Consider the following 15,304-nt stretch of genomic DNA (forward strand, 5'->3'; position numbering starts at 1 on the left):
TCACCCTCAGGATGAAGCCCATGCTCCTCTCCTGCCCCTTGGCCCTGGCAGCCCTCCTGTAAGCACAGCCATGGACGCTTCCCCCGCCCAGCCTCGGCACTCGCCCCACCTCGGGTCCGAGCTCCCGTCCGCTGGGGTGAGGCAGGCTGGCCCGTACACCCGTGGGGGAGCTCCCAGAAACGTGAACAGCCAGAGCCGCTTGTCTCTCATCCCAGCTCAGGTTTAATTTTGCAGAGATGGTGTACAGGGGGAGTGAGTTTTAGGCAACACGCTCCAGATCCCGTCCCCACGACCAGGGATCGGGAGTTCCACCCCCCAGCCGTCGTGCAGTGGGGAAGACCAGGGAGTTGCGGTCATTTGTGGATGGGTTTTCACACGAGATTGTTGGAAGAGTAGCTTTTAGGTCTGTCCTGATCGATGGTCGGAGCAGGGACCGTTCTGAGCAAGTGGCGCCCACCGCCTGGTCCCGCTGCAGCCTGGTCCCCCCGACACGAGCCAGCTCAGCCCAACTACGTGGGCCGGGTAGACCCCTCCAGCCCCCTGCGGCGGCCCCGGGCATCAGATGCTGCTTCTCCAGAACCAAGGGCAGGCGGTCTGGTGAGCGAGCGGCTTCCGCCCTCACCCAGCCACATCTAAAGCATTTTCTGCCCCCAACGGCCACGGGAGGGAAGGGACCGGTGATGGCTGGGGCTGCCGCAACTCCGCATGAGCTGAGGCCGCCTGCCGGGAGTGAGGCAGAGAGGACTGTGTATCGAGGCAGGCGGCCCGCGCCACCATGCACAGCCGGGCCCGGCCCGCGCAGGAAGCCATGTCCCGCGGCCGCGCAGCCAGAGGAACGACCTCTGGGAGGGGGTGCCGACGGACGTCTTTGCCTTCCCAGCCCGGGCTGCTGCTCCCGTGGCCACTGCCGAGGCCGCAGGGTGTGTGGGGGCATCCGTCCTTCTCTTCTCGGTAAGCACTGGGGTGGGGGCGCGTTGCAAAGGCTGCCGGTAGGAAGTTGTCGCGACCACAAACAAGGTGCAGGGCCCCAGCAAACAGTTATGTCAGCCTGGTGTGTCCTCACAAGACCAGGAAGCTTCCAGACATTTCTGAGAGAGATGATCGCACTCCCACTGCAGCCCTGGCCCTGTGAACCAGGCCCCAGTGCCAAGTGCAGGGCACAGACATGTTTCTGTTCTGGAGAAGGATCGTCTAGAATCTAGACTCCACAGCCCTGGAGGCAGGGCAGGGAAGCGGCGCCTGGGGCGCTGCCCAGGGCCCTGCAGGGGGGTGCCCTGGCAGACAGGACAGGACACGGCAGAGCCCCCAGGACCAAGTGTGAGTACCGTCACTGGCACCTCAGAAGTGTCCTGGAAACGTAAACAGACAGATTCCATGTGCAGACCGGAAGTGATTCACACTTGAAACATTTAAATATAAAGTAAGCTATAACTTAAGTGACAACCAAAGGAAAAACAAAAGAAAAACCAAGAAGACACTCAGCACCCGAGAAGGCTGAACATATCTGAACACATACACAGGACACCCCAGACACGAGGCCGTTAGGCGATGCCATTTTCATTGTGCCAACGTTACACTCGGGCGCTCGCCCCGCCGCGCGGCCGCTCACGCCGTCTGGCACTGCACCCCGGCCCGCGGCCCGTCGTCGTCCTCCTCGTAGGCCTCCCGCTGCTGCCGCCAGTTCTGCTCGCCCGGGCTGAACTCCTTCAGCTCCACCTGGTCCATGTCGTCCGTGACCCTCACCTTCTGCCGCGGGGGCAGCAGGGCCTCCAGCTGCGGGAGCTTGTCCTGAGGCAGCCAGTGTTTCTCGGGAAAGACGACCTGCGGGAGCGAGGAGCGAGCGGTGGTGGCGGCGGGCCGGCGGGGAGGCACGCCCAGACCCCGCCCGCGGCGGCCACACTCAGGAACTTACGAGGAACTGGATGATCAGAGTCCCCTTCTCCAGGGCTGCTTTGTAGACGGGCATCCCTTCGTTGCGCACACACCTCAGGTCCCCGTGCCGGATCACCTCGCCTGCCGCAGAGAAGGCGCAGTCGTGGAGCGGAAAGACCCTGCCCGGGCTGGGGGTGGGGACACACGGCGGTGGCGCCCGGCCCCTCCAGCGCCAGGTGAACGAGAGTGAAAAGCGAACCAGGAACCAGAACCTGGGGGTCGGGGCTGGAGGCGGTCCAGCCCACACTGGGGTCTGCCGCGACAGCTTTCAAAAGGCGTCACAGGGTTTGGCCCCAGAACTGCAGAGCTGCACATCTAAAAATCCCATCTCCCATCGCCAGCACCCGCCCCTGCCCAGATGCACTCTGACATAGACGAGCAGCCTCCATGGTGCCAGAGGCAGCTTCGCGTGTGCTGGGTGCACGGGCCCTGGAGGACACTGGCAGAGAAAGAAAGGGCCCAAGAGCCTCCCTAGAGATAAGCTGTTCAGCCCGGCAGTGACGACAGAGAGAAGGGAGTGAACCTGCAGAGGAGGGGGGAGGGGCTGCCAAACACTGATGCCGGGCAGCCTGCCCGTGGACTTGGCAAGGGGAAGGCACCGAGGACCCTCTCTGGGGGCGTGCAGGGGCACGGGGCCTTTAGCCATAGGGCCTTCGGCAGTCCTGTGTGCTGGAAAGTTCTGTCTCCGTTCCTACCCCTCACGCTCCTGCCTCTGACTGACGGGGCCAAGAAGCCACCAGCGGAAGGCTCCTTCCCCACCCATCCGGAGTCTCTGTGCCTTGCCAGCAGAAAGAGGAGACAGCAGCAGCTAAGGGACGAGAAATAAGGCCCAGCTACAAGATGGTGCGGGCGGACAGGACACGGAGCAGCGTCAGTGAGCAAGACAGACGAGAAGTCTCCTGCAGAAGGTTCTCCTGAGCCCCAGCCCCTCCTGTCACCACGCTAGGAATAGGGTCTCCCCTGTGCCCCAGGTCACCAGTAGGGTACTGCCCATGCGCAGTGGGACACCGGGAGCCCCGTGACCACGAGGCTTCCCACGACTCCCTACGAACGCTGGCCTGCTCGCGCCCTCGGTGCCAGTCAGGCCTGGGGCCACGCGAGCAGACCCTGAACCCACACCTGCTTGCGACCTTCTCCCCTCAAGCAGGAAGGAACTAGGGACCTGGGAGGGGTCGCGCTTGCAGCTTCACATGGGCATTGCTTTACAGCATGGTGCCCAAATGGGCTTAAGTGTCGACAGGAGGGGATGACCTTGGTAGTGTTTATTTCTACAGCTTTCTGTGAGTTTGACGTTTCCAAATAAAAAGCTTTTTTAAAAAAGAAAAAACTCTGATCGAGGCTTGGGTGTAGAATTCATATCCTTTTACGTCCAGAAAAGGAGAAAACAGTGCCATGAGAAGCAGCAGAAAAACAGAACGAGGCCATGGGAAGGAAGGAAGCACACGGAGGCCGGGCCCCTCTAGGGTCTACCCACCCTGTACCGGCCACCGCCGCCCAGCGACAGGCAGGTCACGACCCACCTAACAGAGGCCCGCTGCAAGCTACTCCTTGACCCTGGCGGGGAGGACGTGGGCGTGGTGAGGGGACCAGAGCAGCATCACTCATGGCCAGTGTCAGCCAGCACCCGCCCCTGCCCAGATGCACTCTGACACAGACGAGCAGCCTCCATGGTGCCAGAGGCAGCTTCGTGTGTGCTGGGCGCACGGGCCCTGGAGGACACTGGCAGTCCTCGATGCTGCCCCCTGGCCTGTGCGTGTGAGCAGCCGAGGCCAAGCTGACGGGCAAGGTCTTCTCAGGAAAACTGAACCTGACGGTGTCTCCCATGTGCCCACAGCACAGAAGCTGGAGGGGCGCGCGCAGGACACACCGCCGCCATCTGCTTCCCGCACTAAGTTTATAAAGCTTGAGGTATGGGGCTTGGCCCCAAGATTCCTGCTGGGGGCCCTCCCCCTGACTTGGAATACTTTCTAGGAGCATATTTAAAGAGCTCATAAAATTCTCCAGTTATTAGCAGTGACCCTGAACTTGAGAGCAAAGGACGTGGTGCTAAGGTCAGGGATGAAGCGGGGCTACGGCCGGCAGTGTCCCAGGCGCATCCACCCGGCCCAGCACCCAGAGACGCGCCTCTGAAACCTTACCCGACTTGGACGTGATCATGAGGATGCGATCATCCAGCGTTTTTAGTGTCTTCTTGAAGCCACAGAGGGCTTCAGAAAGCTGAATTTTCATTTTCATGATCAAGTCGTGGCCGCGCCTCTGAAAGACACTATGATCCTTCTGATCAAGCACAATTATGACATCGCCAGGCTCCAGCTCAGGCTCCTGGTCTCCTTCTCCATGAAACAGAATCTTTTGCCCATCTTTCATACCTGTGAGACATCATCCTTTCTGATTAGCATTTCTCTTAAAAACCGTACGCCCTACAAAGCTCTGAAGATGGCAAACGGCCCTTTGGGGACTTTGACTCATCAGACCTCCTGAGCTCCTGGGCACGAGCACCACAGCAGTGGCTGGGATCGCCACGCCTCCCCCCACACACCCACCACTGCGCACCCGGGTCACCATCCACTTCCTGCTGCACCCCGGGGCCTGGCTCTGGGGGCACGCACAGTCACATGCTTCAGCCGAGGTCCTGGAAAAACGCCCTCCTGGTCTTAATTTGTACAGTTTGGTCTCGTCTCTCATTAGTTCATATTCATCGGATTTAGGAACTTACAGAATAATGTAGAAATACCTGGAGAATAGCTAACCATGAGAAAGGCCTTACAATGACGGTGTCAGGCAGCACGGAGATGGCGGGCGGGGGGGGGGGGGGGGGCGTACCTGGGAGCATCTGGGCAGTGAGGCGACCAGGTGCAGGAAGGAGCCCTCTGGCCGGCAAGCGGCCAAGGCGGTCAAGAATGATTCCAAGGGAATGGTTTGAGAAGGGGGAGGGTAGTTAATCAAACTCAAGGTCAAGCACCTTCCAGAGCACTGGAAAACCTTCAAAAGGGGTTGGTTTTGACCTGGAGGAAGCCAACTGCAGCATACAGACCGCGGCTGGTGACCGGCACGGCAGCGAAGCCGGGAGGGCGGGGCAGGGGGACCAGCGTCTGCGGCGCTGCGCTCCAGGTCCCAGACGCCTGACCCGTGTGCCCCACGGTCAGCCGCCAGCAGCACACCGAGCGGGGGGAGCACCTAGCTGTGCGGCCTCACCTCTCTCCACGTGCACCTCGATAATCTTCTTCTCGCGGATCACCTTGGAGCCGCTGCAGTTGTCGCAGCGGTCCTTGGGGCTGATGCGCTCGCCCTGGCCCTTGCATTCGATGCACACGGTCTGGATCTGCTGCACCATGCCCGGCCCGATCTGCTGGATGTGGATCTGCATGCCGCGGCCCTTGCACAGGGGGCACTTCTCCACAGATCCCTTCTTCCCGCCGACGCCTGCGGGGGACGCGGGACTGAGAGCCGGGCTCCTCCACACGCAGCCCGTCCCCCCACCAGCAAGGGCGGTCAGCAGCCCCTCCACGGGACACTGGGGTTGGAACTCTGTCTGCAGTCTGGGTTGGCAGTCTACAGTCTGGAGGATTCTAACCCAGCAAGGAACATCCAGACGTTAACACGTGACTGAGTATCCGCGGCTTCGGCCATGCCGGCCACATTCGTTACGTGAGCTTCACCAGCTGGGCCTCCAGGCGGCCAAGGGGGCTGGGCTGAGAGACGAGGGCAGCAGCCCCACTCGGCCAACTCAAGACCATGTGCATCTGAGGTCCCCAATACGATTTTTCTTTAAAAATCCTAGTTTTGGGGGCGCCTGGGTGGCTCAGTGGATTAAGCCGCTGCCTTCGGCTCAGGTCATGATCTCAGGGTCCTGGGATCAAGTCCCGCATCGGGCTCTCTGCTCAGCGGAGAGCCTGCCTCCCTGTCTCTCTCTCTGCCTCTCTGCCTACTTGTGATCTCTGTCTGTCTGATAAATAAATTTTTTTTTAAATCCTAGTTTTTAAAAAACGTGTTCGTTAAATTTACATGAGAGTCAAGAGGCTGTAAACCACAGCCAGCGTCCCTGGGTCACAGGCTGCTCTACCCGTTTCTGCCCACGCTGCCGGGGACCTGAAGCACTTCCTGCCCAGCCCTGTCACAGGACAGGTCTGGTTTGCTGACCCCAAGGTGGGGTGAGCCCTGTGCACTTTTACAGGTTTAAAATACTGATCTGCGTGTTAAACACATGTCAGTCCGCATAAAGAACATACACAGCACAGTGAAACAGACCCGGCTCTCAGGCCCCCCATTTGCAGTCTGTTGGACCCTTATCTTTGAAAAGCCAAAAAAACCCGATTTTTCTCCAAATTATGGAACAATCAGAACTGTCTCCAGATCTAAGGGATCACAACCACGGGACTCATTCAAACATTCCCGTTTACCTTCACATTTCTCACAAATTACGTTTTTCTGGAGGGCCAGCTTCTTTGTGACTCCATTATACAAATCTTCGAGACTTACAGACAGCTGATGGACAACGTTCTTGCCTTAGGGGGAGAGCGGGAACAGAGCAATGAGTAACGCGGCATGAGATGCAGCCGCCACGAGCCCCCGCTTTGGAGCCGGGCGGGGCGCTCACTCCCCTCCCGCGGGACAGGGTGCATCGGCCACACGCCCCACCCCCACCCGGGCCAGCCACAAGAACGAACACCCTTTGTAGCTAAGAGCCAATCCCTCAATCGTTTATAGACATCGACCAAAAGACCTTCCATCTTTATTTTCTAAAAGCAAACCTGAGGCCAGTGCCCCACGGAAGGAGCCCTTCCTCCCCTCCCCAAGGAGGGCGGTCTGCACCCCTTTAACTGAAACTCCTCCCCGAGCCGTCTGCTCTTTCCTTTTTGAGCCCTTCTGTGATCTGTGGCCAAATGGGAACTCTCCTCTGCTGAACTCTTATCCGTGCGCCCCGCGTCTTTAGGGTGGGAGTCTCTCCGCCCACGGCCAGGCCAGGGTCGGACGGCCCACGGCTCCCAGGGGCTCCCTCGGAGCTCCCTCGGTCGTGGAGACGCACTGTCCCTGTTCGCTGGCCGGCAACACGGACACAGGAGCTATTCACGAGACAGGGAGAGCCCCGGGCAGTAGGGGCCCGCACTTTCCATCGTGTCCAGCATCAAGTACACGAACCAGCAGCCCCGACATGGCGCCAGGGCTCTTCCCAACAGACTGGGGACTCTCAGCACCCTGTGTTCAAGAGCGGGTGGCCAAGCTTCTCAAGCTCAAAGTCGACTGTAACGTGAAACAGATACCGCCTTATCCTCCAGGCCTCTTGCTGCGGCAAACAGCCCTTCGTAAACCCCGGGCAGAGCTTATTCCTCGTTTTACCCAGGATCTCAGTAAGCTAGGCTGTCGGGACTCAAAGCAGAGTATCCACAATCCACTGGACAGGGAAAGGGACAGCTGGGGACCATGGCTAACAGCCAGCGGTGGCAGCGCGTGGCCTGGCAGGAGGGAAGAGGTAGAAAAGCACAGCCCACAGCGCAGCAGCCAGGGGCCCTCGTTCTCCTGGGGATGAAGCCGTGAACCACGACGCACAGCAGAGCGCGAGGCGGGCAGGCTCTTACCGACCCGTTCACCCCTGCGCACCTGCAGGGATGGGGTGGTCCGAGCAGCCTGAGAAAATGAGACAGCCCACAAAGCATCGGCCGGAAATAGAGCTCACGGACCGGATTGGGGGGCAGGGACAGGCGGTGCTGTGATGTCCTGTAGGACACCCCACGGCCTGACCCCCATGAGCGAGACGCAGACAGCAAAAGGAACGTCCTTCCCCTCCCCACTCACACCCGTGGACTCCCTGTCGGGCAGGGTCCGCAGGTGTCAGGCATGTGTCCAGGTGCCAAGAGGCTCGGGGTAGTCTGAACGCTGGGGGGTAGGGGGAGCTATTGACGGCTAATGATGCCTTTTAGAGCATGATGTGCCCTGATTCCCATGACCGGTAGCATCTAAAAACTGTGAAACTGTTATGTCTTTAAAAGGCACTCACCTCTCCTCTCTCGAGCCATCCGTCCCCCGCCCCCGAAGAACATGTCGAAGATGTCCATGGGCGAAGAGAAGCTGGGGCTGCCCGAGCCTCCTTCCTTGATGGCCTGCTCGCCGCCCTGGTCATAGATGTCTCTCTTCTTTGGGTCTGAAAGCACTTCATAAGCCTGGGATATGAGCTTGAACTTTAAAGCAGAGAGAGACAGAGAGGAGGTATGAGTCATTAGGCAGACCACAACGCTGAGGCGCTGACGGAGTGTTCTGCACACGGTCATGCTCTATGCTGAGGTGCTGACGGAGTGTTCTGCACACAGTCACGCTCCCCAGCAGGCCACACTCGCCCCGGAACCGGCTGCTCAGGAGCGGGGAGTCACGGGGCCTGCGGGGACCAGACGCTCCTCCCGGCCTCGCCTGCACCCGGCTTGAAGCCAAAGACAGTGAGGTCAGGCCGGGGCGTAACCTGGCGCCCAGCAAGGGCCTGGCTCCCGGCTGCGGCCGCCGGCCTCCCCAGCCCCCTGTGCGCTAGTTCATCCGCACAAGGACTCAGTGGCAGACGCGTCGGGGGCACCTGACGGCGTGTGCTACAGACACCGTGTGAACCCGTCCTCCGGGCCCGGCCCAGCCCCCCATCTCAGGCACGGCCGGCTCCAAAACCGTGCCCCCACCACCCCTCGTCTGACAGCAAAGCCTCGGCTCCAGTCCCGAAGACACCGCCCTCCTGACGCCAGTGCGTCACAGGGACCGGGCTGTAAACAGAGTATCAGAAAACCCAGACTGGAAGACATTCAGTGAGACAGACCCGGGAACCAAGTGCCACGTGTGACCGCAGATCGGGGCGGGGGGGTGGGGGTTGTGACTACAAGAGGCCCCCGAGCCACTGCAGAAAGGCGCGTCTTTCCTCAGGGCCCGAGTTCTCCAGCGAGGCCTGCGCGCCCAGGCCGTGCGTCCGGAGCCGCGTGGAGCATCAGGGCCGGGAGGTGCCGCTGCTCGTTCGTGGGGGGCGGGAGGGGCCGGCGCTCACTGCCCCGCGCTCCTCTTCTCTGGGTACCTGGGTTTGTTTGTTTTTAATCAAAGGGGTTGGGGGGGGGACATGGATGTTTTTAAATAAAATTAGAACATATGAAATATCCGCGCTGTCCTCAGCACAGCGCACGCCCACGCCGCAGAGGCCACCACTTGCGACCGGGGCCACGCCGGAGCTCCTCAGTGGCCTGCAGCTGTCCCCCGCGTGCCGGCCGTGGCGTAGCCCACGGCACCCAGAGCCAGCCGGCACCCAGCCCGCCGCGCCAGCTCTTCGAGGCGGCCTGTGGCCCTGGAGTCCAAGCCAGGCCTCGCTCCAGGGCCCCCGGCCAGCCGCTGCCTACAGCCCCCGCCCCAGCGCAAGAGCACAGGACACGCTCAGCCACGTCCGCGGCCAGACCCGGGACCCAGAGGCACGTCTGCGTGTTTGATGAATGGCTTGAGATCAGGAGTTCAGAAATGAGTACGGGACGTAGGTGCCCTCCAGAGTCTCCAGTCTGTCGGACGGGGTCCCTGTCAGCAGCCTACAGCACGGCTGGCTCCATAGCCAGACAAGAGAACGTGAAGCAACGGAACATGGAAGTGACCAGAGAAGCTGGGTTTCCTCAGATCGCCGAGCGAGACCCACTCTAATTAACCCACAGTAAGCACGAGCTAACAATTAACCAGCTGAGTTAACAGACCCAGTCCTGGAGGACGTCAGGCTCGCGCTCAAGGCGGCCACGTCTTGTGCTCCGTTGTTTCTGTTTCTGCGAAGCAGCAGGCCTCCCTCGCCCCCACCCCCTCCACGGCAGGAAGACTGCAGCGTGGGGCGCAGGAGCCCCGAACTTCTGGCCCGGCCACACGTCAGGGACCAGAGGAATACGCTGCCCAAGAATTTCCACAGGGACCACTCCCCAAGTCCTCCCGACACCTGAGAGTCACCCAAGGACCAACCTAAGAAGCGGAAGCAATGCCCTGTTCCTTGGGCAGTTAACAACGGGCCGCGTCTCCGGCAGGCGTGGGCACCGGCAACCCCGAGCAGGCGCGCCACACCCCTGTGGCTCCAGCCCCCCGTTCCGGTCGTCCCACCCCCTCAGCTGGAGCTCAGGGCTCTCACCAGCTCACCTCTCCGGCTCTGGCCATGTCGCGGGACCAAGATCACCGCGCGGCTAGGAAAACGGGACCTCGGATGACGTCACAAGTCGGAGGCGTGTTTGGCACGTGAGCTGGCGAGCGAACCACCATCACCCCGCGGGAGGCCGCGTGCGCAGCGGCTCGGGAACGGCGGCAGGGGCCGTGTGTGGTGGGTTCTCCTCTACGTGCTCGTGCTTCTCGTGGGGCTACGCTCTGATTTTCTTTTTAATATTTCACTTATTTATCTACTTATCTGACAGAGAGAGGGAGAGAGACCACAAGCAGGCAGAGACGCAGGCAGAGAGAGAGGGAAGCAGGCTCCCCGCTGAGCAGAGTCCGATGCGGAGCTCGATCCCAGGATCCTGGGACCATGACCAGAGCTGAAGGCAGAAGCTTTAACCCACTGAGCCACCCAGGTGCCCCTCTTGTGTGATTTTTTAACTTGAAAATCTATTATTCCAATGAAAAGCTACAGTGAAATTGGCCCAAAGCCCGAATTCCTCTCCAGCTGTGGAAGGTGAGAGCCCTGACCTGCGCCGGGGGGGCCCCCTGGCCGCCGGCCGAGCGCCCCACGGTCAAGCCGCCACAGCGGGCCACACACACCCCAGGAGGGGCCAGTGGCCAGCGCGCGGCTGCCCCGGCTGCCCGGTGCTTAGCAACACAGGACAACAGGACACAAAACAAAGGCCACCCCCTCCACCCCCCCGGCTGGCTCACTGCCTCCCCACCGGGTGAAAGGACCAGCTTAATCTATTTTTGAAGAGACATGAATAATACAGTGACAAACTCAGGAGGAACAACAAAGGTTCTACCGTTCTTCGCACACAGAGAAGGTGGACGGGACCCGCACACAGACTTGCATGAGAAAGACAACGTCTACACCGCAGGGCCCAGCACACAGCAGGACAAAAACAGGGATCTGGTCAATGAGTGAGGAAGCTCCCCCCAGGGACCCTGACGTCGCAGAGTTTCCATGAATTGTCACCTCACCCCCTCTGACCTCCAACCCCGCTTCCAGGGCAACTGCCGGCCCAGACCGCGTCTGCACGGGGTGTGCTGACTCCCTCCACCGGCCGACCGCCTTCCAGCCCCTGCACGGGACAGCAGGCCGGGGAGCGAGTGTGGGGGCCGGCGGAGGGCTGGGGTGCAGGAATCAGACAAGGGTTATCACCAGGGCAGGAGGAGGACGGGGCCAGGGGCTCAGGGCAGGACTAAGCCTGCTGGGACCACAGAACTGAAGGTTCCCGAGCGGTAGGGACAGGACCTCCACGCCCCAGGCCCGCCGGCAGAAGCCTCACACAGGATACCGGTTGGTGCCCGGCTCTGAGTGAGTACCAGTGTGGAGCAAACGACGGGCTACTGAGACAGGGACGCACAGGGAGCAGCCCCAGGACCGTCGTGGAGGTCAAGTGAAAGTTTTCGAGCAAACTCGCTCCAAGGGCAGGCACACAGCCTTGAGCACACTCCTGGACGCTGCTCCGAGCCCTGACCGAAGCCAGCCTCCGAACTGTCCACCAAGAAGCCTGGATCCGCTGCCCCCCGCCCGCTCCCCGAGGGGAGGTTCTCCCTGACAGGCTCCAGTGAGGCCACGGGGACGTCTGTGACTCCCCAACACCACGGACGAAGCCAGACCCTCAAACAGCCACAGTGACCTCTAAATATAGACGAGAGAATGCGAGCGAGCAGCAAACGGTCTTGCGGAAAGCACGGTAAACTTGTGACAGCCGCAGTCGGCACATGAGGCTAAATATAACCTCCCGGCACCGTCGCCAGCCGCCGGCACGGGAGCCGGCACACACGGGCGGCGACCCGGGGCTCCAACCTCTAGACGCCTGATCAGCGCTTCACCGGCCGCCTGGGGGTCACTGCTGTCCCTACCGCAGGAGACCCGCCTCCCCCTCGCCATCTGAGACTCAGAGTTTTCTCAGAAAGCGGCAAACCGTGGAAGGAGGGACGGGGACAGCTAAGCAGCCTTCCCAAGAACCAGCAGGCGGCCCTGCCAGTCACCTGCTCAGTGGGTAACGGGCCTCCTGGGACAGGGCAGGCGGCTGTTCCCCAACAGGGAATTTCATTCAGGTCGCCACTATGCACAGCATTCCAGCCTGTTGTGGGTCCCTAGGATCGACTCTGGGTCATTTGTCACAAAAAACCTGGACTATTCCTGTAAAATGATGTGTTAGGGCAAAGATCTTCCTGTCCCTGCTTAATAAATGTGATTATTCAGCGTCTCGTGACCTTGACCAGGTGGGAGACAGGCACACAGGCCAGATCCATGGGTTCCCGGTGCTGGTGCACCGACGGGGAAGAAACACAAACCATTCCAGCCACTGGCTCCGGCAAGTGCACAGCTTCTGGTGTCGCTGCCTCCGTGCCCCGGGGTTGCCGGCGCCCCTCCTACAGGGCTGCTCTCCCAGGCTGTGCCAACCACACTCCCCCGGGGGGCTGGACACACTGGGTGGCCTGTGGGCTCCCCGTGGCACCGGATGAGTGGGGGGCTCGGGCTCCCAGTGCTTGCTGCAGCCCCAACCCCCACCCCCCCATCTGCCCTCTCACCCCAACGCCCACAACATCCACGACCCTGTCACCTGCCCCCACCCCAGCCCCCTGGCCCCCACCGCCTGTCCTGAACCTGAGTCCAGCCCCAGTCCCCCAACCACAGCCCTGCGGCCAGCCCAGGACCCCAGCCCCTCGACCCCAGTCCCCAGACCCCAGCCCCCTCCCAGCAGGCGGGACCTTAGTCTCCCAACCCCCGCCGCCTGCCCCCACCCCAGTTCCTCAACCCCAGCCCGGCCACCCGTGCCCCCACCCCCTTCCCCCACCCCTGCCCCTCCACTGCCGGGCCAGAGTCTCCCAAGCCCCACAGCCTGCCCCCAACCCCGCGACCCCAGCCCCGCCGCCAGGCCCCCGACCCCCGGCCCCGACCCCCGCCGCCCCGCACCTTCTCGCCCTCATCCGGGTTCTTGTCCGGGTGGAACCGGAGCGCCAGCTTGCGGTAGGCCTTCTTGATCTCCTCCGGGGACGCGCTGGGCTTCACCCCCAGGATGTCATAGTACTGGGTCTCCTTCACCATCTTGTCCCTGCGGGCGGGCGGGGCGAGGCGGGTCAGCGCCCCCGGACCTCCCGCCGCCCGCCCGCGCGTCCGCTCCGGCTCCGGCTCCGGCGCCCGCCGCCCTGGGCTCCCGCCGCCCGCCGCCCGGGGCCGCCGCACTCGGCCTCCGGCTCCTCCGCCGCGGGTTTTATTCGGCGCCGGCGGAAGGTTCCGCGACGAGACGGTGACGCCACAAAGGCCCAGAACCTTCGCGGAGGTGCGGGCGGCGCGGCGGGGGCGCGGCGGGCACCGGAACCCCCGACCCGCGACCCCGGACCCCGACCCGGACCCCGAGGCCGACTCGCCCTCTGTCCCCGCCCCCGCCCCTGACGCGGGGCCTGACGCGACCCCGCGGCTCACCGGGTCTCCCCGGCCGCGCGCTCGTCCGGCTGCCCGTCAGACTCCCCGGAACTCCAGCTCTGGCCGCCGCCCCGGGCCATGTCTGGGGGCGGGGAAGGGGGCTGCGGCGCGGGTGCCGCCCTCCGACGACCGTGCGCTGTCCAGGGGCCGCCGCCTTGCCCTTCCGTGGGTCCCCGCGTCCTCCTGGCCCGAGGACCGGCCGCTCCAGGGGTCGCGGGGGCGGAAACCCTGCCCCGAGGACTGGACTGGGCGAGCTGCGTCCTGCGCTCCGCGCCCCGGGGTGTGGCCGCCCTCTGTGCGGTCACGGCCGACGCCTGCCGCGCGTGGCTGCGCCCTTGAGGGGCTGAGGGTGGGCGGGGGTCCGCGGCCGTGGCGGGACCCTGGTTCCCTGGGGACCAGGGCCTCCCCGCTGCGCACCCCTGGGGTTCCCCCCAGTGCCCCACAGGTCAGCAGTGAGGGGGCGCGTGTGGGCAGTGACACGCTTCAGGGGTGAGTGCCCACGTGTCCAGGTCTCCCAAGAGTGGGCAGCGGCCCCTCCTGTCGTGCAGGGGGAAACCTTCGGAACCACGGAGTCCGGCCGGCTGGGGGGCCCGGCTGGGGGGCCCAGCCACGTGCACGCTGAGGGTGGGGGTTGGCACTGAGGCTGGGCGCTGCGGGGTCGCGGCTGTCACAGTCCCCGCCCACCTGGCTGTCGCCTGCCCTGCCCCACTGCAGAAACCGGCCTAGAAGGAGTCTTATCAGTGAACTGCAGGCTCCCCGCTCCAGCCCGGCCTTGGATACCGTCAGGGAGGGGAAGCCACCGCTCTCTTCTAGGATCCCTGGTCGTGTTTGGGGTCCCGTGGCTGAGGCAGGCTCCATGCCCTCTTCCAGGTCTGCGGGACAGTGAAGTGACTTTGAACATCCAAGCAAAATTCAAGCAAAGTTCTTCTGGTTGGGGAGACGCTGTTCTCCCTGTCCATCAGGCTGCACTGGAACAGAGCTCTAGGTCTAGCTGCAGGTCAGGAAGCAAGTTTCCGTAGCCGCCATCAGAAGCCGCCGAGCTTTCGCCTGAGCTCGTCCGCAGGACCCGGTCACAGCCACCTGCCACTCACCTCTCCGGCTTCTCTCAGAGATCGGATGAGATGTGAAAGCACAGGCTTGCAGCACCGTGGGTCTCCTACCCGATGCTTCTAGGGGTCCCTGGGTCTGGGCTGCACTGCACACCCATGCCCTCAGAACTTCTGGGGTGTCGCCAAAGCGTCAGTGTTTGCAAAGCTGCTCCGGTAATTCCAGGAACAGCCAGGGCTGAGAGCCGCTGCCCTCCGCCCATGCCCACCAGCTTCAGTGCTCCAGATCAGGGACACCAGGACGACAGCCGTCCAGGGTGGCCACAGCCTCCGGGTGCAGAATAGGGCAATGAACTTGGAAACCATGAGATGTGGGTTCACATCCCCTCAGGGTCACTGCTGGCTGTGTGACCTTGGGAAGGTGACCAGCCTTTCTGAGCCTTAAATTCCTGGGATTTTCGTGGGGATAATAGTAGTGTCTGCTTCCTGGCTGTGAGAAGGCCCTGGCCGGCTCCAGACGCAGGTGTACTTCTTGTCTTTCTGCTTTCATCTAAGCTAAAGCAGCTGGCGGAGATCTCTCCTTTGTGAAATCCACCCAGGCTCTTCTTAACTAGGCCCAGCCTCGGTCTCTAAAGGCTGAAACAGACACTGACGTGATTTCCAGCAGCTCATGGCCGCATCCCTGAGATGACCCCCCCACCCCCGGAAGTGCCCGCGTGAGTAACTCACGGCTGCCACGACTTGTTACCGT

General features: G+C 62.4%; 1 protein-coding gene across 1 annotated transcript; it reads right to left on the reverse strand.

Moving 5' to 3' along the window:
* Positions 1 to 202: 202 nt before the first annotated feature.
* On the reverse strand, positions 203 to 13,754 carry DNAJA4 (DnaJ heat shock protein family (Hsp40) member A4). The gene is made up of 8 exons (XM_046008330.1): positions 13,508 to 13,754; positions 12,998 to 13,136; positions 7,928 to 8,108; positions 6,333 to 6,437; positions 5,128 to 5,355; positions 4,071 to 4,301; positions 1,913 to 2,013; positions 203 to 1,821 (listed from the first exon to the last, which is right to left on the reverse strand). Exons 1-8 carry the CDS (start codon positions 13,585 to 13,587, stop codon positions 1,606 to 1,608), a joined length of 1,281 nt encoding a protein of 426 aa, XP_045864286.1. The 5' UTR covers positions 13,588 to 13,754; the 3' UTR covers positions 203 to 1,605.
* Between the last annotated feature and the right edge of the window lie 1,550 nt (positions 13,755 to 15,304).

This window comes from Meles meles, chromosome 6, assembly GCF_922984935.1.
Source record: "Meles meles chromosome 6, mMelMel3.1 paternal haplotype, whole genome shotgun sequence".
NCBI classification, from domain to species: Eukaryota; Metazoa; Chordata; class Mammalia; order Carnivora; family Mustelidae; genus Meles; species Meles meles.

Bases quoted from the DNA above. Each gene is read 5' to 3' on its own strand.
- DNAJA4 (XM_046008330.1), bottom strand. From the start codon at position 13,587: ATGGCCCGGGGCGGCGGCCAGAGCTGGAGTTCCGGGGAGTCTGACGGG. The intron at 8,109-12,997 runs GTGCGGGGCGGC...TCTGCTTTAAAG, and splicing joins ACCCGGATGAGGGCGAGAAG to TTCAAGCTCATATCCCAGGC. The intron at 2,014-4,070 runs GTAAGGTTTCAG...TCTCTGCGGCAG, and splicing joins CATGATCACGTCCAAGTCGG to GCGAGGTGATCCGGCACGGG.